Below are 23480 nucleotides of genomic sequence, written 5' to 3' on the forward strand. Positions count from 1 at the left end.
ACACTCCACTCCCTCCCCTGCCCAGGAAACAGGATACACAGGTTGGCATTTTCAGCCTCCTTCCGGAGTAGCGTTTTATGACCCCTTGGTTCTACTCTTTCCTTGGAGGTACATATCACAGCTGATGGGGGCAGTGAGGATGCCCTTGCTGCTCTCCACAGGGAGGAAAACAGAACACCAAGGCAGAAGTAGATCCAGATAGGGAGAGGCCAGGTCCCCTTCATGGCCTGTCAGGATTTTGCCCTCTTAATGCTGTCATCCCCTACATCCCCTGGTCATTTGCCACACATTGCAATTTGAGAAATATGGTTATTAGCATCTTAGTTCACTCTGAAAAGTCTGGCTTCCAGGTGGAATTGAAACTTGGAATCTGAGATTGTCATCAACTCAAAGTCTTTATCTTTCACATTCTTTTACCAAAACCGCAAAACTGTCAGTCCTTATATTAATGTGATGACCGTAGCTTTGAACATAAAACAAATGGCTATAATTGAGAGGAAAGAGAAGAAGATATATTTGAAATATGTAAGGCCATTACAAAAAGAAGCTGTAATTCAGCAAAATTTGTTAACTATTTTATTTGTGCTAAGGGATCTGAAAAGCAGGTCACTGACACCAAGTAGCTCATGGCCAATGGAGGAATAGCCCAGCTACCTTTCTTTTTTTGGATTTTTTTTTTTTTTTTGGTTTTTCGAGTCAGGGTTTCTCTGTGGTTTTGGAGCCTGTCCTGGAACTAGCTCTTGTAGACCAGGCTGGTCTCGAACTCCCAGAGATCCGCCTGCCTCTGCCTCCCGAGTGCTGGGATTAAAGGCGTGCGCCACCACCGCCCGGCTTTTTTTGGATTTTTTGAGACAGGGTTTCTCCGTAGCTTTTGGTTCCTGTCCTGGAACTAGCTCTTGTAGTCCATGCTGGCCTCGAACTCACAGAGATCCACCTGCCCCTGCCTCCCAAGTGCTGGGATTAAAGGCGTGCGCTACCACCGCCTGGCCCCCAGCTACCCTTCTAATCAGACGTTGTTCCATTATGATGTTAAGAATCAGGAGACAAATTGCCCATTAAACTGCAGAAGTGCATGCCAGCTGCTGCTGTGATTGGCATGTCGGGTACTTGTTGCCATGACAAAACACCTGACAAGACCCAGCTTGACGAAGAAACGGTTCATTTCGGCTCCCAGTTGCACAGGAAAGCGCATGATCGCAGGGAAGGCATGGAGGCAGGAGGAAGACAAAGTTGGTTTCATTGTGTCCACAGTCAGAAATCGGGGAGCAGTCATGGTGGTACCCAGCTGGCATAAAAAAATAAATCCTTGTTCAGTCTGGGACCTCGGCCCATGGAAGGATGCCTCCCGTGTTTCTGGTTTCCACTTCTGCTTACCCAGTCTAGAAAATCCTACACATTTGTGCCCAGAAATCTGCCTCCAAGTTGTGCCTAGATCCTCTCGGGTTGACTTTCAACGCAAACCGCCACCATCAGTGGGGCTTCTTTCCCCTGGGTGTGCAGTGCCTTGCAACCATTTCTACTGAGCATCCAGACCTTCCCGTCATGAATCTTAAATCCCATCTACCACCTCTGTGTCTCTGCACCATCAACCTGACGCTTTTCCATCTGTTTTTCTCTGTCGTTCTTTTGGGGATGTACTAGGTGTGTATATTCTGTAGGTATCACTTCCATGCTGGTTTGGAATAAGAGAATGCCACCAGCTTTGTTTGTTTTTGACAGTTTGACTGAAATGGTCACGGAGCAGGAAAACATCCTCTTGCCCTGCTATTGAGATCAAGGATTAGTAAATGGTTAAATATGGGCTTAGATCTTAGAAGGTGTGTGTGCTGCTTGTAAGGAAGAACTTGGTGAAACCCCTATTCCCACTCCACCGAATCCCACTCTGAAAAAGATAAAAAAGACAGGAAACAAAATCAGGAGAAAAATCCTCTGACCCGCAGATGGCCTCCAACTGAGGCACATGCATGGCATTGGCCCTGGCTGTTCCTTTGGCTCTGGGGTCTCTCAGTTGCTTCGTTTAGATGGAACAACAAGATGAGGCAGGCTGACCCCCTGTTTTTCAGAACTCAAGCCATCATGGTGGGCATTTGCCAGACTGGCAGTCAGGTGACTTTTGGCCCCTGGCACAGGTGGTGGCAGAAGGGAAAGTCTAACTGAAGCCAATCAAAGCCTCTCCTCACAATTGTTAATTTTCAGTGCTGCCTGAGCTCATGCGGCTTGGTCCTGTAGGGACCGCGAGTAACTCCAGCGCTTCTCAGCTTTCCTTGGCTCTGTTTCTTCTTCCCACCTCCCCCACAGCGGAGGTCAGATCACTGTTGGAAAACAAGAGTGAAGTCGCAGTGGGGACAGTCTATGCGTGTCAACTTCGAGGAAGGTAGACACTCCTGAGAGGGTCGCGGGCCTTCATGAAGCACCTCCAGGAAGCAGAGTATCAAATTAATGCTTTTTGTGCTAAAAACATTAAGGTATTTAAATGTGTTGTTCTAATCCCCGTTCCAGGCTGGGAACAGGGGGATCTAATGTCTTTTACTTAAATCCCAGCCTTCCTTTCTTTTCAGCCTCACTGAGGAAGAGGCGGCCTGTAGCCAGTTACTTTCAGTGATTGTTAAACCACGTGCAGGTCAAAATGGGCACTACACTCCGTTTCCACCTCAAGTGAGGTCACCCAGATCTTAGAAAATTCCACACTGTTTCCTGGACCACTTAGGTGTTCAGACACAAGGTTCTGTTCAGATGATGAGAACATCACAATAATTGTTCTGTACTGATAAAGTTGCCATTGATACAAGTACGAATGTGGGTATATTCTGAACCAGCAAACAGCTCTGTGCTTCATAGTGGCCCTTTCTCAGTGGCAGGGTAAGCTGATCTCAGGCAGGAGGGCAGCCTCTCCTTTTCTCACAGCCCCTTTCTGAATCTCAGCTGCTGAAGCAGCTTTTACAACCTTAGTCAGGATCAAGTTATAGAGATTTGCTCAGCTAATAAAGAGTATCAAGTTGCCATGACTACTCACAGCAGTAGGACGATGTGTGGTGCCTAGAAGAGAAGGCTTACAAGGGTCAGAGCAGCTGCCAGTGGCACAGTCACTGATATCAGTCAGGTGATAGATAGATAGATAGATAGATAGATAGATAGATAGATGATGGATGATAGGTAGATAGATGATAGATATATAGATAAAAGATAGATAGATAGATAGATAGATAGATAGATGATGGATGATAGGTAGATATATGATAGATATATAGATAAAAGATAGATAGATAGATGGTAGATAGATGATAGATAGATAGATAGATAGATAGATAGATAGATAGATAGATGTAGTCATAAGGAGCGGTGGGGCTGCGTCCCCAGCACCCCAGCTGCCTGCTCGGCTAGCTTATGCCCCGAAATAACAACACACAAACTGTATTCATTTAAACACTGCTTGGCCCATTCTCTTCTAGGCTAATTCTCACATATTAATTTAGCCCATTTCTAGTCATCTGTGTGTAGCACCCCAAGGTGTGCTTACCGGGGAGATTCTAGCCTAGTCCATCCTGGGTCGGAGCTTCATCCCAGGAGCGGGGCATGGCATCTCTCTCAGGCGTCTGCTCCCGAGAGCAGAGCGGTCGAGACTGAGCTCACTTCCTCTTCCTCCCAGCATTCTGTTCTGTTTACTCCTCCTACCCTACCTATGTCCTAACCAATAAAATGGGCCAAGGCAGTTCCTTTATTAGCCAATGACCTTCCTCCATCAGATAGATAGATAGATAGATAGATAGATAGATAGATAGATGATAGGTAGATAGATAGATAGATAGATAGATAGATAGATAGATAGATAGATAGATGATAGACAGAAGATGGATGATGTAGGTAGGTAGGTAGATGATAGACAGACAGACAGACAGACAGAATCTCTAAACCAGTTGTTAGGGGCTTTCTCCATTTAAGTCTAGATTTTAAAAGAACCGTTTGTAGTGTTGAACTAGTTGACTAGCTGTAGATGCGACAGAATAGCTTTGGGTTACTAGAGTGGCTAGTCTTACATCCTTATGTTCCAAGAGTTATGAGTAAGAAGCTCAGTGCTAGGGCACCTTCCCTCTTGTTTTCCTGGAACCGCAAGAGAAGGACAGATAAAATGCATCAATCTATAGCTCTGGGTAGGTGATTCAGAGTGAGAGCTCAATGTACCAGGACGGTTTACAGAAGAACCAAGACTATGTCTTGTGGGTGATGTGTGCACTGGCAGAACAAACTGCATGAGTAAAGATTCTATATTGACAATGACTTTAATGCGCCTTGAAAGTACACACTGCCACAGCAACATAGCTATACAAGAATGTTTTTGAAGCTCACACCCCCTTTTCTGTGAAGTACAAGCCAGAGTTCAAATCTTGATTTTAAAATTTTGGGTATGCCAGACATGATGATACCTGCCTGTCACCCCAGGACTTGGAGAGATAAGACAGGAGAATTGAGAGTTTGGGGCCTACCCTGGGATACACACACACACACACACACACACACACACACGTGCACACACATACACACACACACATATTTTGCTATCCTGGGCTACCTTCCTTCCTGTCTCAAAGTGGAGAACATATGGCAATGGTCTATCCTGGAAGATGGAAACATTGTATCTTAGTGATTTTGTTAATTAATACTTATACTTTATTGTTAATAAGCTTCAGGGCTTAAATGATGTCATAGGAATAGTAAGCTCCTGCAATTTAAATTTAATATAGGTGTGAAATTCCCAAAGTTACTGGCTAGTTACGCTACCAAGACAGAAGTCAGTTGCTCACACTGCTGCCTGCTCTCCATGACTTTCTTGCAGACTCTTGGTGCTTTGACCATAGCAGCCTCTGCTGCAGAACCTTGTGACTGATAGGGAAGAAACAGAGAGAATGCTATCAGATGTTTTCTGGTCTACAGTGCACAAAGGTGCCTGGACCACACCAGGGATCATGTCATATTTTGCCAGGTTTTATTACAAATATAGATAGAGGTTCATCATTGCATTTAATCCACAAGTTAAATGCTTATCCTACCAGAGACTGCTGAATAGTTCTTAATAGTGCCAGGGTCCTTGTGAGGCATGCCAGATGGCAGGAGAAGGTGATTCTAGGCAAATACTGACGTACATTTTCCAATGCTGCCAAACGACCATGTGAGAAGTCCTGATGCCCAGAGAGCAAGTATCTACAAAGCCCATCGAGTGCTTGTGCAAGATGATATCCAGGGGCTAATGGTTGGCCTCTAACAATCAAAGCATTGTGATCTGCAGAAGCAAGGTGGAAGAAAAGACCAGGTTCACATGTTAGCCCTTCCCAGGAGAGCCTTGGTGAGGCCAGAGATCGCTGCTGCCCATTTGTCAATGGGAGCTGTCAGAAGAAGTCTGGAATGTTTTCAAGGACCCTAACAGGAAATAAAATCGGGACCACCAGCATGTTGGTCAGGAAGTTTGCAAACAGGGTCTGTCCCCAGAGCACGGTAAAATGACGTATTTTTATCTGCTTTCTGTGAACTATCATTCATGGAAAATAGGATTTCACGGAGGTGTCCAGACAATCTTGAATTCTTTGCTTGTCTCCGTGGTCTCTCATGGTTGTCTGACAACTGCATGGTCCCGGGTCTGCTGCTTGTGTGGGACTCTGAGGCAGCTTTTTGCCTTGCTTTGTAGTTAGAGCTAGAGGTGAACTGCATTTGGGGAACAGGATCTAAATCTCAACGTTATTCATGGAATCTCTGCTGTATGACACAGTTTGGTGTTAGGAGTCTGGTGGGGAGTGGGGGTGGTGGAGAAGCAATCTTCACTGCTTTGAAGGCACCATGTGAAAGAGGTGTGCATGTATGTGGGGGGTCATGAAACAACAAAGGGGGCTGTGAGAGGCGAGACCCAGCTCTTGATTGCTGCATAGCGTGGAGGTGCTTTCTTCAGGACGCCTTATGAGAGGGCTTCTACAAATTAGGTATGTGTGTGTGTGTATGCTTAAAATAAGATAACTTTAAATTATATGAACTATTGTGTGGATATATGTATATACACAAGTGTGTCACGTGTATATGTAGAGATCACAGGACAACTGGAGGAAGTTGGATCTCTTCTTCTACCATGTGGGACCCAGAGGTCAAACTTGGGTCACTGGACTTGGCTGCAAGTCCCTTTCCCCCACTGAACCATCTCAAGACCGAGATACGAGACTTTCATGGGGCTGGAGAGATGACTTCATGATTGAGAGCCCTTGCAAAGGACCCAGGGTCAGTTCCCAGCACTCTCGTGGCAGCTTCACGGTTGTTTGTAGACCCCGTTACAGAGAATCTAATGCCCTCTTCCCACCTCTCCAGGCACTGCATGCCTGTGACACATTTACGTACATGCAGATACTACACTCATATGCATTAAGTAAAAATAAATAAATCTGGAAAGAAACTGTAACCTTGGAAGATAAGTGGCAGCTAGAAGGAACGTGTCATAGTCTTTTATTTAAATGCTTCTCTACTCAGAGAAAAATCCCCAACGTGGAATAGTTTCCACTACAGGAAAGTGAACACTTTTTCAAGTGAAATCTGATACGTTGGCAGTGTGTTGCTCAGTCCTTCTGGGTTTTAGACTTCATATAGATAGTCTTCCACAGCATTGCACAGGAAAGAGGAGGGTAAATATTATCTCTCTCATTCTGACGCCCCCCACTTCCATCTTCTGTGACAGATTCACACCTGTAGACTATCTTAAATGAAATACCAGCCTAAATTGAGGCTACGTCTTGATTTTGAAGAAGACTCTGTAAGGTCTGTAAGAACTAAATGAGGTTCAATGATTTTGCAGAACTATTATTTATTGTTGTTGTTGTTATTATTATTATTTATCTGACCTTTTCTGTGTACCTGTGGTATCATTTAAGTGTGGCTAGGAAACACGGGAACCAGGAAGTACTTTCATCACCCCGACACAAACCACCTCGGCCCATCGCAGGCTCTCTGTGACTTCTCCGTTGCCGCACCAGTGTCCTGACACAAAGCAGCTGAAGGAAGAAAGGGTTGATCTGGCTCCTGTTTCCAGAGGGGATCCAGCGGGAAAGGTGTGGCAGCAGGAACAGAAAGCATACTGATTATACTTCAAAGACACACAGGAAGTAGCGGAGAACAGGAAGTGGGACCACAGGTTCTAAAACTCAAAGGCTGGCCAAGTGCCGTACTTCCTAAGGGTTCTCTAGCCTGCACAAAGAGTGCCACCAGCCAGGGACCAAGGGCTTGAATCCATGAGCCTATGGGGGACATTTCTCATCCAAACCACAGCACAGGCCCTTCCCTGGCTTTCCGAATGAGGGTCTGCCAATGACTTTGTTCCTTGTTTTGGTTGCTTGAAAAATCACTGATCTGGCACAGTGACCTGAAAACCTCTTGTACGTTGTCTCGTTAATCGTTTGGGATCAGCTAGTGAAAGGTGTCAGTGAGTCTGGTTTGTCGGCTGGTGTCAGTGATCTGCCTGGCATTCTCTTGGATGTTTCTGAAAGGAATCTTTTTCAACCCCTCCAGCTCGTGGGAACGCTGTACTCCAATCCATAATCTAGACCCAGCCCCGTCTGAAAGGGACTTGCTAAGCTCACTTATACCACTCTGAAAGATAGCTCAGGTACACTAATGTATGACGTCACTTCTGTGGAAGCATCCACCCTTGGTTTTACTTATGCATTATGTTCTCAGTAACTTGAGAAAACGAGCTTTAAAAAGTCGAGACACAGAAAATGAGATGCTGTGGGGGCACTGAGCCCTTCTCTCAAGAGGGAGTTTTTCATTTGTAAATCGATTGCATTCTCTATATACGTAGATTACCTCTTCAGTTGATGGAACTTTTCGCGTTTGCGTTTTTCATTCATAACGCACCAAAATTGGTTACAGAAGTGTGCCAAGCTCCTTGCTCAGTTCAGATGTGGTCTGGGGCTTTACTTTATGGGGTGAACACATTATATGCTGGGAATGCTTATTAAGTATGGTGCGTGGTTCCAGGTCCCGAATTAAGATGAGGAAAGAGCTGTGTTCTGCTCCGTGGCAACTTGGCATCCTCAAGGGCTCCGCGCGGCTGAAGTGTAGCGGTGCCCCGTCGGCTCTGTAGAAATTGGCCGTTTGACATCTGTTTTGAACCCTGAGCGAGGGCTCGGCTTACATTTTCTCAAGGTCTTACAGTGTAAGAGCGTAATAAAGTCTTGATGAGAATTTCATGCGCCTCCAATGCCAGGGTAGCACTTGTTTTATACGCCTCTGGCTTTTGCTAGCTGGAAAGAGACAGCTGTTGGATATTCATGGGGTATACTGCCAGCCATTGCTGTAGGCTTAACCGAGTGACTTCAGAGCCAAATCTCAGAGCCAGACCGAACAAACCTGGTGACTTGCAGCTCGCTCCTGTTGGTCACTTTAGCCTGCTTTCTGTTACAATAAGGGAAGCTATTTGGGATGAAAGGGGCTTTGTATTGTTGTTTTGTTTTGTTGGTTTTGGAGGGTTGGAGGCTCTCACTCCATCATCGATCATCCTTGTTGTCTGTTGCTCACGGAAACAGAACACCATGGCAGGGAGTACATGACCAAAGATGTTTACCTCAAGGCTAGGAAGTAGAAAAGGAAAGATGAGGAGCTTGGTCCCACAACATCATGCTCGTCATAAGTGAGAGACCTCCCACTAGGGTCCATCTTTTTGTTAATTAAAAAAAAATCTTTAAGATTATTTTGTTTTTTGTGTATGAGTGTTTTGCCTGGGTGTATGTCTATGTTCTGTGTGTGTGCCTGGCCCTTACAGAAGTCAGAACAGGGCATTAGATCTTCTGTAACTGGACTTACGGATGGTTGTAGACATAATATAGATGCTGGGTATCAACCTCAGTGCTCTTAACCGCTGAGCAATCTCTCCAGTCACAATCCCCATCTTTTAAAGGCTCCACCACTCTCAATACGTGGGGACTAAGCCTTTAACATGTGGGCTTCTGTAGGACATGTTAAAAACCAAACTATAACACCCAACAGAAAACGAACAACCTTCAGCTCAAACGACATCCTTGCACTATTTAGCTCCATCCTTATTTCATGTCCACAGTTCTCTTAGCTCCTCCTTCAATGTGCAGTGGCCACCCTCCAAGTGATGTCCCCTCTCTCTACACCAACCAGCCCACTCTCAGTTGGGTGACATATAAACCCAGGAAGCTGCAGCGCCACATCTGCCCAGGGTGCCCTTGATCTTGGGGGTCAAGGACAACTGTACCAAGTGGTGCAGTTCTTAAGGAGCAGGTCTTAGGGCTGGAGAGATGGGTCCCGGTTAAGAGCACTCACCCAGGTTTAATTTCCAGCACCCACATGGCAACTCACAACTGTCTATTACTCCAGGATCTAAAATTATCACACAGGTATACATTCACCAACATAAAATGCCAATATCCACAAAATAAAAATAAATAAATTACTTAAAAGCAAAAATGCAGGTCTAATGTATACACAGCCCACGTGTGAGTACAGCCACTGTGTCCTTCCCTCTGGAGATAACTGGGGGCTTCCTTGTAAATTCCCCAAATCAAATGTCAGTTTACCAATTCAGGATGAAAAAGAACTCAGGCCTGAGATGCTTGTGGCACTTTTCATGCCCCTGAATCATCCTGGCTTACACTGTGGCGTAACAGTTTATTAACCAACATTGCTGCCCACGGGGTCCTTAGATCATAGACGGCCTCTTCCCAGAGTGCGGAGGGATCTTGGCATCTGTCCATCCTCCCAGGAAAGGGCTACTTTTGTCTTCCCATACTGGGCTGTGCTCCTGCCCCTCCAGTAGCAGAAGACCTCAGGCCTGGGACCATCCAGACTCAGCCTCTTGCCCTGGCTGCCTGGTAAACACATCGTCATCTCTGGGTAGAGAGAGAGAAAATCTTCTTTCCTGTCACTCTGGTTTCTCCTTGCCCTTTCTTGTGCCCTGCCCATTTTCTTTCTTTCCTGTGAATTCTCTGGAATTTTCCTTACAGTTCCAGCTCTGTACAGGATGCCTAGTAAAATACAGGGGTAAAGGGGGGAGGCTCTTCCGGTGTTCTGGTTTATTTGGGAGATATTTTCACTTCTGGTAGCTAGATTACCTGTGTTTGGTCTTGGGCAATGCCCATAGCCCCCAGAGGGTTTGCTTGCCACTTACTCCACACAGCCTTGAATGGCAAACGGGCTGCTTTAGAGATAAGATTGCATCCGTGGATCTGGCAAACACTCGAAAGCCACAAACCCCTGTTTTCTCAAAGCTTCTTCCCATGTGAGCGGAAAATGTACACACTGGATTTGGAGGTTGTCTGGTGTCCCCCTCTGAACGCAGCCCGTGTGCCGCAGCTGTCCCCTCAGGAAGGGTGCCTCCTGTCCTCACTCCTCCCTCTTCTCTCTTCTCTCACAGAGTGTCCCCTCTGCAGAAGTCTGAGATTGTGGATGTTGTGAAGAAGCGGGTGAAAGCCATCACCCTGGCCATCGGGGACGGTGCCAATGACGTGGGAATGATCCAGACAGCCCACGTAGGGGTCGGGATCAGCGGGAACGAGGGCATGCAGGCCACCAACAACTCAGATTACGCCATTGCACAGGTCAGCCACCCCCCCCTTCCTGTCACAGTGATGGCAGCTGGGCACAGGAGCTCAGCCCAAGGGCTCTGCCCACTTTAGGAGGTTACGGTCTAGATTAACAGCAGGTACCAGTTGATGTCTCTGTTGTTTGAGTGTTGAACAGAGTGTTGGGTTTCCTTGGGCCAGAGGTGGGACTGGCTCATGGAGCTGTCATTTCAAAGATGTGCCTTTCCTGGGAGTCAGGACCCTAGGCCTCTTGAGCTCGACTCCTGTTCCTGCTGATGTGTGTGTGTGTGTGTGTGTGTGTGTGTGTGTGTATGTGTGTATGTGTTTGTATGTGTGTGCGCGGGCATGCCTGTGTGCATGTGTGCATGCGTGCGTGTGTGTGCATGTGTGTGTGCATGTGTGTGCATGTGCGTTTGTATGCATCCCCCACTGAAGAACAGCTGTTCTCAGAGTGCCTTTCTCTGCTGGACTCTCACTCAAGGACCTCCCTTCTTCTTGAAGGGCTGGCATGCTCAGGCCGAGTGGTTCAGGCCAGGACAAAGCAGTTACTTACAGATATCCCTCCCCCCTTGGCAGTCACGCCTGTGAACCACCTAAGACCCCTGCTGTGAGGTTACCTGAGAGGGCAGGAGCCAGGTGACTCATGGTCAGTAGCAAGCAGCCTCCTGCAGTCAGGCTGAGTTCGGTCCATTCCTCTCTAAACTGAGTGTCGCCAGCGTGTTTCTGATCGGCTCTGTGGTCGTGGACACTGATCTGGTTCCTAGTTTCCTCAAGTGTGCCCCGAGAATCCAAGAAACGTCTAACTCTTCATGCTAGTCAGAAGAGTCTTCCCTCCTGTGGAAGATCTGGGCTATCTGGCCCGACGGATCATCCAGATGTGTAGTCCCAGGGAATACTGGCATGTTCTCCAGTTACCCAGTTGTGGGGTCATGTGCCTAAATGCCTGTATTTGCTGAAGTACCAGCCATACACCCCCAATTCCTTGGACAGCCTTTTGAAGAACATGCCAACCCTAACTGCGTGGTTACTAGGAGCAGTGGCTTTGTCACCTTTTCAGCTACAATGCATAGAAAACCCTTCTTCCAAGCCCCAGGGCTCGTGGTCTGGTCCTCTGCTCCTTTGGGGGGGGGGGGGGCGTCCCTGAAGGAAGCTCTGTTTGTTTGCCTCTCAGGTTTCCTTCTGGTTTGAGGTTCGGCAAAGACAGCAAGAAATTACCCAGACCACATGGCTTTGAAAACGGCCTAAGTCAGTTTTCTTTTTTTGTGCACGTCAAACCCCTGAGCTGATTCCTGAAGTAGGCAGAAGGAATTCTGATTTTACCGGTGAGAAATCTGCAGGTCCTATGCACCCAACAACTGGCCTCAGGTCTGAGCATAGGCCCAACATCAGAGAACAGCAGACCCCTGTGAACTCGGGAGCTGCCACACACACCTGCTCCTTTACTTTGCCGAATCAACTGCGCAGAGGCCCGTGGGACCCACGCTTCCTGTCTGCTGTCAGCAACTGTGGATGTTATATACCCCAGCATTATTAAATACTTGAGTTATAACATCATGGGGCTGGAAGGGAACTTAAGAGGTTTCCTAGGAGTTACAGGCAAATATTTGTCTGCTTTTCTCTTTAGGATGTCTAGGGAGCAGGGATTCCTTACTGAAGCTGCACATGGGTAGGATGTGGAAGGCGAAGCAACTGCTTTTATGAAAAGGAAGCATCTGAGAGGGGTGGGACAGAGCCTTCTGCGTCCGCTTGGGGGTTTTCTTTGCCCTCCAGGGTAGTAGCCATCGCTCTGAAAGGAACCTAAGGCAGCCGCTGATATCCATGCCTGAATCTCCCTGTTCATTGTCCTGCAGAGGCATGCTGTCATCTCAGGGCTGAGTCTGTGCCAAGCACTGGACTCTAAACTGCCTCTTCCTTAATTACCATGCCAGAAACACCATCAGTGGGGTGAGTTCCTCTGCCCCATTGAAGTGATAATTGTGCCTGGTTGAAGTTAACACCATGTTCTTTATTATTTTGATATGGGTAGTTGCTTTTTTTTTAAAAATTTGTTTTTTTGAAAAAAGCACCCATAAGGAAAAGAAAAGATACCAAGGCAGTCTTATAGTGGCCAGAGCCCTGGTTCCAAGCCCTTGCTGTACCTTACGCTTGCACGCACAGCAGCTGCTGGCCAGGTGACTGGCCACTGCTGGCCTCCTAAACTAGGCAGAGGGACTGTACGGTATAGTGCGCGTCCACAGCCCTCGGTTCCCAGTCTGCCAGAGAACATCCCATCTGCCCCTGCTTTTGTCTCTCTTGTCTGACTCTGGGGTGACAGCTGCTTTACACTACATGCCCCTGGAATAGTGTGGCTTTGTCTCGGACGACAAGAGCCCTTAAATCACTCGTATCCAGAGCTAATCAGTTGCTCCTGCTTGCACAGGTGGGTGCTCTGAGTGGAAGATAAAGAAGGACTATACCACGGATGTAGAGGGGGAGACAGTGTGTGTGTGTGTGTGTGTGTGTGTGTGTGTTACATTTGTATGTCTGTATGTCTCTATATCTATGTGTCCCTGGGTAAGTCTGTCCCTGTGTCTCTGTGGGGTATGGGAAGTGTAATTGCTTTTAGCTGACAAGCTGACAGAACGCTGTCCTCAAGTGCATACCCTTTCTTGAGTAAAACCTTCACTGGGTGAGTGTCCCTCCTCCTGTGGTCACCATAAAATGTGTGACCTGATCGTGTGGAACTGTCCCATTCCCATTTGCCTTTCTTACAGCTCACACTGTCACCTTCCTTGCCTAATTAAGTCCCTGAAAGGCATTTAGCTCAAAGAATTCCAAAACAGTCCTAGTGAGAAGCCAGAAGCTTGTTTGGGGACAACAATAATTAGTCAGTTGAAGAGATTTTTTTTCTTTTCCTTCTCAGCTGCTCTGAAAGCTCCACCTGGGTGGGGGGGGGGCAGGTTTTGTTTCTTTGTTTGTTTTGTTGGTTACCTAAGGTTCTGGTCTCCTCCCCTTCCCTGTCTGTTTTCTGCTCATGAAGACAGCCTATGTCCTTTATTCCTCCATGGCAGGCTTCTCTGAACTTTGTCACTGTCCCTTTACAGTTTTCCTACCTGGAGAAGCTGCTTTTAGTTCATGGAGCCTGGAGCTACAACCGGGTGACCAAGTGCATCCTCTACTGCTTCTACAAGAATGTGGTCCTCTACATCATCGAGGTAAGGACATCCCTTCCCTCAAAGAGGCAGGCTCTGCAGAGGGCATCTTTAGACAGTAAGCCATCTTTCTTTCCCTTCTTTTTTTGACATTAAATCCAAATTTAAAGGTACTCTTGAGTCTTACTAAGATCCGTGTCATGCAGCTTTCTTTAAACTGTACCATGAGACTTGTAATAAGGAACCAGGGCTAGTGCGGCCTTTCTTCCTCGTCCAGCCATGCATTCTTCCCAAGCTCCCCCTCCCTGCCCTGATCCTGGGATCCTTTTCCTTGGCCCTAACTTGTGTCAGTGGTGGCAGAGAATACTTGCTAAGGCAAGCATTCCACTTGCTAAGGCAGAATGAGACCAGTGTGGTCAGTGCCAGGAAATAGAGATGCCCATCTTTCTAGGTGGCTCTGAGACATTTCCAGGCAACCTGTCCTGTGTTTTTCTTTCCTTGAATGAACGGGCACAAATGGGGCATGATTCCCTGCTGTGTTTGTCATGGCATCTGCTGTTTCCTGAACATGTCCTCACTGCCCCTGCGATTTTTGGATGCTAAGACTCATGTGGCAAAGGTGAGAATGGGGCCGGGGGACGTCTAGTAGGAAGCTGATAAGGTCATTTAAAATCTTACGCTCAGTTCATGTTCTATTGTCCTCGTCTTGTTTAGTGCTGTGATAAAATGCTGACCGAAAGCAGCTTGGGGATAAAAGGATTGGCTTAGCTTAGTTGTGGTCCATCACCAAGGGAAGTCAGGGAAGGAACTGAAAGTAGAACCCTGGAGGCAGGAACTGAGGCAGAAGACGTTAAAGAGGGCTGCTTGCTGCCTTGCTCCCCATGGCTTGCTCTGTTTGTTTTCTTACACACCTCAAGACTGCCTGCCCATGGGTGACATCACCCACAGTGAGCTGGGCCCTCCCTCATCCCTCATCAGTCAAGAAAATGCCCCCACAGACTTGCCCATAGGCCAATCTGATGGAAGCCTTTTTCTCAGCTGAGGTCCCCTTTCCAAGATGACTACAGTCAACTTAGGTCAAGTTGGCAAAAGCTAACTAACCAACACAGGTCTACAATTTTCCAAGATGCTAATTCATGTATTGCTATGTGGAGGGCAAGGTCCCAGAGTCAAGGAGGCTCTTTAAGTTTGCTGCTTGGTACTGGTCTCTTGGGTTTTCCCTCCTGAGGACAGCTCATTTTAAAAGTGTGTCTGTGAGGCTATCTTGACTCATCAGATTGTCAAATGCATTTGGAAGAGAGGGGAACTGGGGATAGGGGTCTATGTTGGGGGTAGGGGTTAAGTTAAAGCTTGGCTGCTGTCAATAAGACCATAAACATGTTTTAGCCAGACAGGGTGGTTCATGTCTGTAATACCAGCATTTGGTAGGTAGACAGGAGGATGGGGCTTTCATGGTCAGCCTCGGCTATTCAATGAGTTCCAGATCAGCTTGGGCTACAGGATGAGGAGGAAGAAGCGGTAGAGGAGGTAGAAGGGATGGAAGTCCATCTTAGAGCAATAGAAATCAATGTTGCCTCTATTTTAATATCTCATTTTATTATGGTATAATTTTTCAACTCTTAGCAAAAATACTAGTGAAGGAAGAAACTGGCTTTTCCCGGTGCTGTCTCCTAAAGTCCCCAGGTCGAGCTTGTTAATGTAACAGTGACCAATTACTACTTTATCAGCATGCTAACTCCTTCCTAATGAAGCCTTCAGGTCACATGGACAGGTTAATGTTTCTTGTCGGGGAACCACACCAGGACAGGGGGTTTCTGAAGCTGTGTAGTTGTTTATACTGCATGGCTCCCCAGCCGAAGGCATCAGTGGGACAGAAGCAGTCTGTGCCTCCGTGATCAAGCCCACCTGGAAACAGCATTTTGCTGGCTTACATAAAGGCAATTTCTTTGCTGCTCTGTGTACCCATAGTGTGGCTGCCTCAGCATAGAGGATGGCTGCTCTAATTGACCCAGTAGCTCCTTTTATGCTGGGAGCACCCTGATCATTAAAAGAATCTTACAAGTGATTGGAAGAGACCTGACTAACATCCTGCAGCCTGTCCTCTTCCCTACCCTGAGTCCTCTGTGTCAAAGGCCCTGCCTGCTTACAGTGAACAGCAAGTATATGCAGAGCAGGACCTGGGGACGTTTGCAGGTGTGATTACTATTTGGTTCAGGGTAGGGAGGTTCAAATCCATGTAGATGTTTATGTTGCATGTTTTGTCATCATTATCTTCCCCCGTTCTCATTTTTACTGCCCCCCTTTGGAATTTGGAAATGTCTGTCCCTCTCCTGCAGGGACAGCTTTTTTTTTCTTTCTTTCTTTCTTTCATTCATTTTTTTTTTTTTTTGCACGCATGATAGAAGTCACTCCTTAGTGTCACTCGGGGTCACAGATAATAGCATGGGCAGAATAAAGGGAGCTGGGATCCTACACACCACCCCAAGTTTCCCAGGACTCTGTCCCTGTAGCTGTTGGCTTTATACAGCTTCTTTATAATCTGGTTTTCTTCACCATCAGCAGATGGCTGATGAGCTAGGCTTCTTATCAAGACATTCTACATGGGGCTCCAAGCCTTCCGCTTCCCAGAGCAGCGCTCAGGGCCCTCCTAGTCACTTAACACCTACTATCTTACTTCTGTCTCCTTTTTTTTTTTTCAAGCGGGCTGCAGCTTAGTAGAGCACCCTTTTAGTCTGTCTGCAAAGAGCTGCTTGGAACGCCCCCCCCCCCCCCCCCGACGGCGCTGAGTGAGTGCCTCAAATGACTAGGCTAAGAATTGCTAAATGGTCTGCTGCGAAAGGCTCTTCCACACACTCCCCAGAAAACTTTTAGGAATGTAAAACCCTCGCAATTCTGTGTCTCCATTTCTGGTTAGAATTTGTGGGAGGTTCTAATTTGGAAACCAAGAGAACAAAGCCCTTGACTGATTCATGGTCAGAGTGTCCACTTAGACACTGCCAATGCCCTGGAACCAGCATGTTTTTCCAGAAGGGCCTTCGGAGTGGGAAGGTACTGCTCACATGCTATTTTAGTGGGTCTTGAGCTGCAGGATCCAAGATTGCTACAGAAAGACGTGCTCATTTGCAAAAAAATAAAATAAAATACTGAAGATAAGGCTATATTTAATGATTTAAGTGAGAACAAACTAAGCATGCTAGTTACGTGTCTTAAGGGTTTCCTTGTGGCTCACAGAGGCACCTGTGCAGTAGTAATATGTACTCATCTCAAACGCCCTCCAATATATGTAACTACCAGACATTTTAAAGTATAGTCTAAAGGCAATGTGGGTAGCATGCATATGCGCACCCACTCTGTGGCCTACCTTATTTTTTGAGGACTATTGTCTAGATTTCCAGTAAAAATTGGGACATGACGGGTCCTTCCTGTTTGGTGTACTAGTCCATAAAAGTGGGGTTCCTGTATAAGGGAAATATGCATTATTCTGGATGCTGTATGGAATGCATACTGGAAGTCTCCACTACTTACATGCTATCTGCTCTTGCCTGTTTCTCTACAGTCACACATAGATTTTTTTTTATACTTTAGTGTTTTTAATTAAGCTATATGTTTTCCCTACTCTCCTTTCTTTCTCCCCTCTCCCCTTTCACCCTCCCCCCTGCCTCACACGCTCCCAGGTTGCTCAGGAGATCTTGTCTTTTTCTCCTTCCTAGGCAGATTCATGTATGTCTCTCCTAGGGTCTTCTTTGTTGTCTAGGTTCTCTGGCAGGCTGGTTATTCTTTGCTTTATGTCTAAAAGCCACTTATGAGTGAGTATACATTATATGTGTCTTTCTTAGTCTGGGTTATCTCAGTATTTTTTTCTAGTTCCTTCCATTTGCCTGCATATTTAAAGATGTCATTATTTTTTACTGCTGTGTAGTACTCCATTGTGTAAACGTACCACATTTTCTTTATCCATTCTTCAGTTGAGGAGCATCTAGGTTGTTTCCTGGTTCTGGCTATTACAAATAATGCCTCTGTGAACATGATTGAGCAAATGTCCTTGTGGTATGACTGAGAATCCTTTGGGTATATGCCCAAAAGTGGTATTGCTGGATTTTGAGGTAGATTGATTCCTAATTTTCTGAGAAACCACCACACTTATTTCCAAAGTGACTGTACCAGTTTGCACTCTCACCAGCAATGGAGGAGTGTTTTTTCTCTCTATTCTACAGACTCTCCAGCATAAGTTGCCATTCATGTTTTTTATCTTGGCCATTCTGACATGTGTAAGGGAATCTCAGAGTTGTTTTGATTCATATTTCTCTGATGACTAAGGATGTTGAGCATTTCCTTAGGTGTCTTTTTAGTAATTTTAGATTCCTTTGTTGAGAGTTCTCTGTTTAGGTCTGTACCCCATTTTTTATTGGATTATTTGTTCCTTTAATGACCAATTTCTTGAGTTCTTTGTATATTTTGGAGATCAGCCCTCTGTCTGATGTGGGGTTGGTGAAGATCTTTTCCCATTCCATTCTGTAGGCTGCCATTTTGTCTTGTTGACCATGTTCTTTGCTTTACAGAAGGTTCTTAGTTTCAGAAGGTCCCATTTATTAATTGTTTCTTTCAGTGTCTGTGCTACTGGGGTTCTATTTAGGAAGTGGTCTCCTGTGCTAGTGTGTTCAAGGCTTCCTCCCACTTTCTCTTCCCGTAGACCCTGGAAATGCACCCTTGAGAAACATTGCCCTCCTCTTCACATAGACTCTGGGTATGATCCCCTACAGTCTGTTCAGTCCCTTCTGTATTGATTGAGCATTTGTGTTGTCGTCTTCAGTTTCAGAAGCTTTGTAGAATAGCAGTGTTCCTGCTCCTGAGGTCACAGATATTCCAAAATGGTGTTGGTCTAGTTAGTCTATTTCATCACACTGCCTTGAATAGACCATGACCTTAATGTGGGGACTTCTGTCTGCATAGCAGATCCACTGTTGCTGACAGATCTACTAAGCACTCAATTGAATGCACCACATAAAATTTATTGAGGTGAAGTGGCTATTGTTCAAGAAATTTGAAATAAGAACAAAAGGTGGCCCTTGTGACTTCCCCGAGGCTCCTGTAGCAGGCAACACTAAGAACAGATCATAGCCATCCCCTCCGTTCCTTCGAGAGCACCTCATTCTAGTACTTTGACCCCTGATGGTTGCACTTTCTCAGCTGTCTCTTTGGAAGCTGGAATGGCAAACACATGACCAGTTCCAGCGGCTGGCAGGGAGGCTGGGGAAGAGACGCTCAGAAGCACTGGCTGTGAGCTGCCAGGTACCCGGGATGCCAGTGAGCTCTCTCCATTTGCCTGCCCCCGTGTGAGCCTGTTCCTCATTGGCTTCATTTCCGATGACACCACCTTCCTCTGTTTTCAGTCAGTGCTGTTGGAGTATAACTAAGATACTGCAAGATGTGCCCTTTTTAGTGTACAGCTCCATTAATTAAAACTGAATTTTTTATTAGAAAAAAATCCATTTTTGTCTGCCTCCCACAAATAGTAAGAATGTCACAAAGAACTTTGGAGAAGAACGGGGTGGTGGCTGTGCAGTGATGTGAATGTCCGGAGCGGTGCACTTTAAGAGAGTTTGTGTTAGATCTACTTTAGCACAATTGAAATAAAGGCTAGGAGGGGGAAAGGGTTTCAACACTTTGCCCCCTTAGCCACATTGAGGGAGATGCAGTATAAAGGCAGATGGTATGGAATTTTACATGGAGTTGTGTTTTGCGTTAAACCAGTAACATGCTAAGTTTTGTAGCAGCCACCAGATGGGCTGTCCTGCAAACATTAAACTGGCTAAGGCCTGGGAGATTGCAGCTCCGTGCAGATGGGCTTCCTGGAGCCAGCAGGAGAAGAGCATCCCTGTGCCGCTGCACTGGCTTCCAGAGTTGGAACGAAACAGTAAAGATCAGGAGAGATGGCTGGCCAAGATACGTGAGCGTCTGAGGAGTGTGAGCTAATAACAGGGCAGGACTTTTGTTGCTTTAAGAAGCTGAAAATCCCTTCCTGTGTTTGCAACAGGCAAATTCTGTGGTTAAAGTGATTCCAGAAGAGTTGCCTATCAATATGCAGGGCAGACAGCGAGCCGAGAGTTTAAATGGCTTTTATAATGTTAAGCCCGGATCAGAGCTCATGATCCTGATGCAGCTATCTTCTTGTGTGATTTGTAAAAAAGCCAGAGACAGAGTTTCTGGAAACAAACAAACAAACAAACAAAAAACAAAAAACAAAAAAAACTCTTTGATTTTGATAATACGAAGAATTTGCCTTAACTGCAAAAATTAGGGATAAAGAAGCTAGGGAAGCATGCGTGTAAATGTTTTTGAAATCCTGGTGTGTCATCTGTGCGGTATGTCTCAAGGGGGGCTATTGGTTACCCAGTTGTTCAGTTTTCTAAATCACACACAGCTTGACTGACCACCAGCCGCATTTGAAGCTGAGCCCGTGGGAAAAATAGTTTGGGGACAGAATTTTTTAAAAAGTCAGTACCCACTAGATTTAAGTAGATTAATAGAATCATTACTTGCATATAGTTGATATTTCAGGAGATAATGGCACTGGCTCTTTGTAAGCTCTGATGTCTCTTAGGAAGGGTGTACCACATTGTCTCAGAGAAGACATTGGTCTGGATGTAGAGAGCATCGGTGATGGTGGCTGTTATAGTTATTATAGGGATCTGAAGTGCCAGCTTACTTGAGGCAATGCCTAGCAGACATTTGGGGCTTGGGAGTGGGGCATTAAACTGCTACAGGATATGGGGCTCTAAGCCTTGCATTTATCATGAAGGTCTGAAAATACCACCAGTGGGTGAAAGAGAGGTTAGTGGGCATACATGAGCCTGAACTAGCAGAATTTGGCTGATGGCCAGTGACGATCTACCTTGCCTGACAAGCTGAAAACAAGCAGATAAACAACAAGCTCCCTCCCCCTCTTCTTACCCCCCTCAGCATTCCAGAGCAGAAGGAGAGGCTTAGCAATGTCTCAACTTCTGCGCTTCTCATTTAAAAAGTAAAACGACTTGCAATTATGTACACATTGCCGTTTCTAATCCAAAACGTCTTGGGATATGAGTGCTTTGGATTGTTTAACTTAAGAAGAAAAGTATTTATATGATATACATAATATATATCCTTTAGTATTTATGATATATATACTATATATCCTGTAGTACTTATATGATATATGCTATATATGCTATATATTATATATAATATGTACCCTTTACTATTTATATGATATGTATATACTATATATCCTTTAGTTGTGTGGCAGTACTGAGTAGAAGACTTTGGGGTAAGTTTTGCTTCGAATGTTAGCATCTGGGGAGACGCCTCAGTTGTTAAGAGCACTTGCTGTCTTGCAGAGGACCCCGATTTGATTCTCAGCACCTTCATGGCAGCTCACAAGCAGCTGTAACTCCAGTTTCGGGACATTCAGTGCCCTCTTCTGGCCTATGCAGGCACTAGGCACACACATGGTATGCATGTATGCATGCAGGGGAAAAACATATACATGAAAAATAAATCTAAAACCAATTCCTGTTGGCACCTATAGAGAATAGCTGTCTAAAACCAATGCCACAAAAGAATTCATCCAAACCAGGCCTGTTGATTCAGGCTTTGTAATTGCAGCTACTTAAGAGACTAAGGCAGGAGGATTACAAATTCCTGGTGGAGGTACACTGTGGGTTTAATGAGACCTTGTTTTAAAATTAAGAAATTAAAAAAAAGAAATTAAGAATATAGTTCAGTAGTAGTGTGCCTATCCAGGATGCACTAAGCTGCTAGGGCCCCACCTACCACACCCTCACACAATCCATCCAGTGACCCAGTCTCTTGCAAACAGAACATAGCTCAATAACCCTCAGATGTGTGTAGGGATAGGGACATGGCTCAGTAGGTGAGGTAGCTTCCTGCACAAGTCTGATGACCTGAGATCTTTTGTGTCCACCTAAAACCATGATGTGGTGGCACACATCTGTAATCTCCATGCAGGGCATGGATCCCGGGGCTTGCTGGCTAGACAGTCTCGCTGAAACGATGAGCCCTGGGTTCAGTAAGAGATCTTGTTTCCACAAAAGAAGGTGGTGAGTGATTAAAGATACTCGGCATTGACCTCTGACCTTCACGTGTACAATGTATGAGTGATACTACATGTGCACACAACGTGTACACAGACAAACAGGCACGTGTGTGTGTGTACATCTGCACACACACACACACACACACACACACACACGGTGTTCTGTTTTTAACACAAGAAATGTCACTGTGTCAAAAGACAAAATTCCTGAGAGCTGAGCTCTCTTGTGAGCCGTGCGCCTACCCTGGCAGTGGTGACTTGATGTTTCTTGATATGTTTTGGTGTGAATGGGCAGCTGTGAGCTTAATGTACGCATGGTAGCCATCCAGAGGCACAGAAGACAGCCTCCCGTTGGCGTTTCCACCAGAGATGTGACCCCATGACAGGTATAGACCATGCATTCTCTACAGAAGCCCTGTACCCAGTGAATGCTAAGATTAGGGGACACAGGATAAACTCTACCATGTTCCCATCTGTGATTGGCAGGTGAGTATAGCCTACTGTCCTATGGACCATGTATCCAGGACACTACATACACAGGCTTGCATTCCAGTTCATTGAGCCCATGAGTACCTGGGTGGTTCCAAAAACCATTCGGAGGGGTTCCCTATGGGGCAAAGAGGAAACTACCATGAAATAGAAGTTTTCTGAAGTTTACTTTTTTGACCTCATTCTTCAAGTAGATGCTCTAGGCCCAAGATCTGTGATGTTGGAGGAGAATGGGGATGCAGGTGAGGGGTCCTGCAGTCGCATACAATGAGTTAGCTGCTGGCTGGTCAGAGCAAGCAGTGCTTGTTCCAAGAAGTGGTGCTTCACAGCGGTCATGGGTGTTGGAGCTGTCGGGTCCCGGGGTGAAATAGGTTAAGATAGATGGATGGGAAGGAGCCATGCGGAGCAATGACTGGGCAAGGGGAGAGGCCTAGGTCAGTGTGCCAATAGAGGCCAGCACCTGTCTTCCCCATCTACACTCAGCATTCATTCCAGCTCAGATAGATGGCAACGTTAGCGGAGGCCTGGGGGGTGGTGTGTATTTCAGTCAGAAGATGGCTGTGGATGTCGTTAGCCGTGTGCTGGGAATGTTCTCTGAGAGCCAGTGGCTTGCTGCGAGTGCAGAGAGCCGGGAGTTTATTAGCACAATGTGGAGAGGGAGCAGGGGCAGGCGGGAGGCAGGCCCAGCCCAGAGAAACAGCCGTCCAGGCGTCCTCAGGGATTCCTCCGCAAGATTCCCAGTCGCTTTGAACTTTATAAAAATAGACTCTTACTGCCTTTTACATGTGACAGTGTGAACTTTTTTTAATGATGTTTTTGCAGCTGTTTTATCTAAGGGGATCATTATAAATACCCAGCATTAAAAAAAACATATTTAGACATTGATGGGTTTAAAATTGAGAATTTGAAACTCTATAAAATGCTTAAATTTCCTTGGAATAATAATTTTTTTTTTAAGTCTGAAAACATAGCTGAGTAGAGGACCTGCCGGACTATGGGACCTTGAGAGGTCGTCGTGGTTCCAAAGCCCCACTCGGTGCCCACTTCTTCCCTGACTGGCACTGGGGAGAAACAAAACTGTGCGCCAGCTATGTGGGATGGCGTGCTCCATTTCCAAGCGAAAGCCTCGAGAATTTCTACTCTCTCCCCTTCCTGTTGCACTGCTTGATTTTATGTTAGAAATCGGCTGTG

The 23480-nt window shown here is 46.1% G+C and overlaps 1 protein-coding gene across 3 annotated transcripts in view; it reads left to right on the forward strand.

The window, feature by feature from the left end:
- Atp8a2 (ATPase phospholipid transporting 8A2) overlaps positions 1–23480 on the forward strand; it is a 537082-nt gene that overhangs the window by 299746 nt on the left and 213856 nt on the right. For all 3 annotated transcript variants that reach the window (XM_041633810.1, XM_041633811.1, XM_041633812.1), the window contains exons 26-27: positions 10406–10589; positions 13658–13768. In XM_041633810.1, coding sequence (XP_041489744.1) covers positions 10406–10589; positions 13658–13768 — 295 coding nt within the window. The remainder of the gene's footprint in view (positions 1–10405; positions 10590–13657; positions 13769–23480) is intronic.

The sequence above is a fragment of the Microtus oregoni genome, unplaced genomic scaffold, assembly GCF_018167655.1.
Source record: "Microtus oregoni isolate MIOR12 unplaced genomic scaffold, Mior012 000045F_ref0000178, whole genome shotgun sequence".
In the NCBI taxonomy this organism is placed as follows: domain Eukaryota; kingdom Metazoa; phylum Chordata; class Mammalia; order Rodentia; family Cricetidae; genus Microtus; species Microtus oregoni.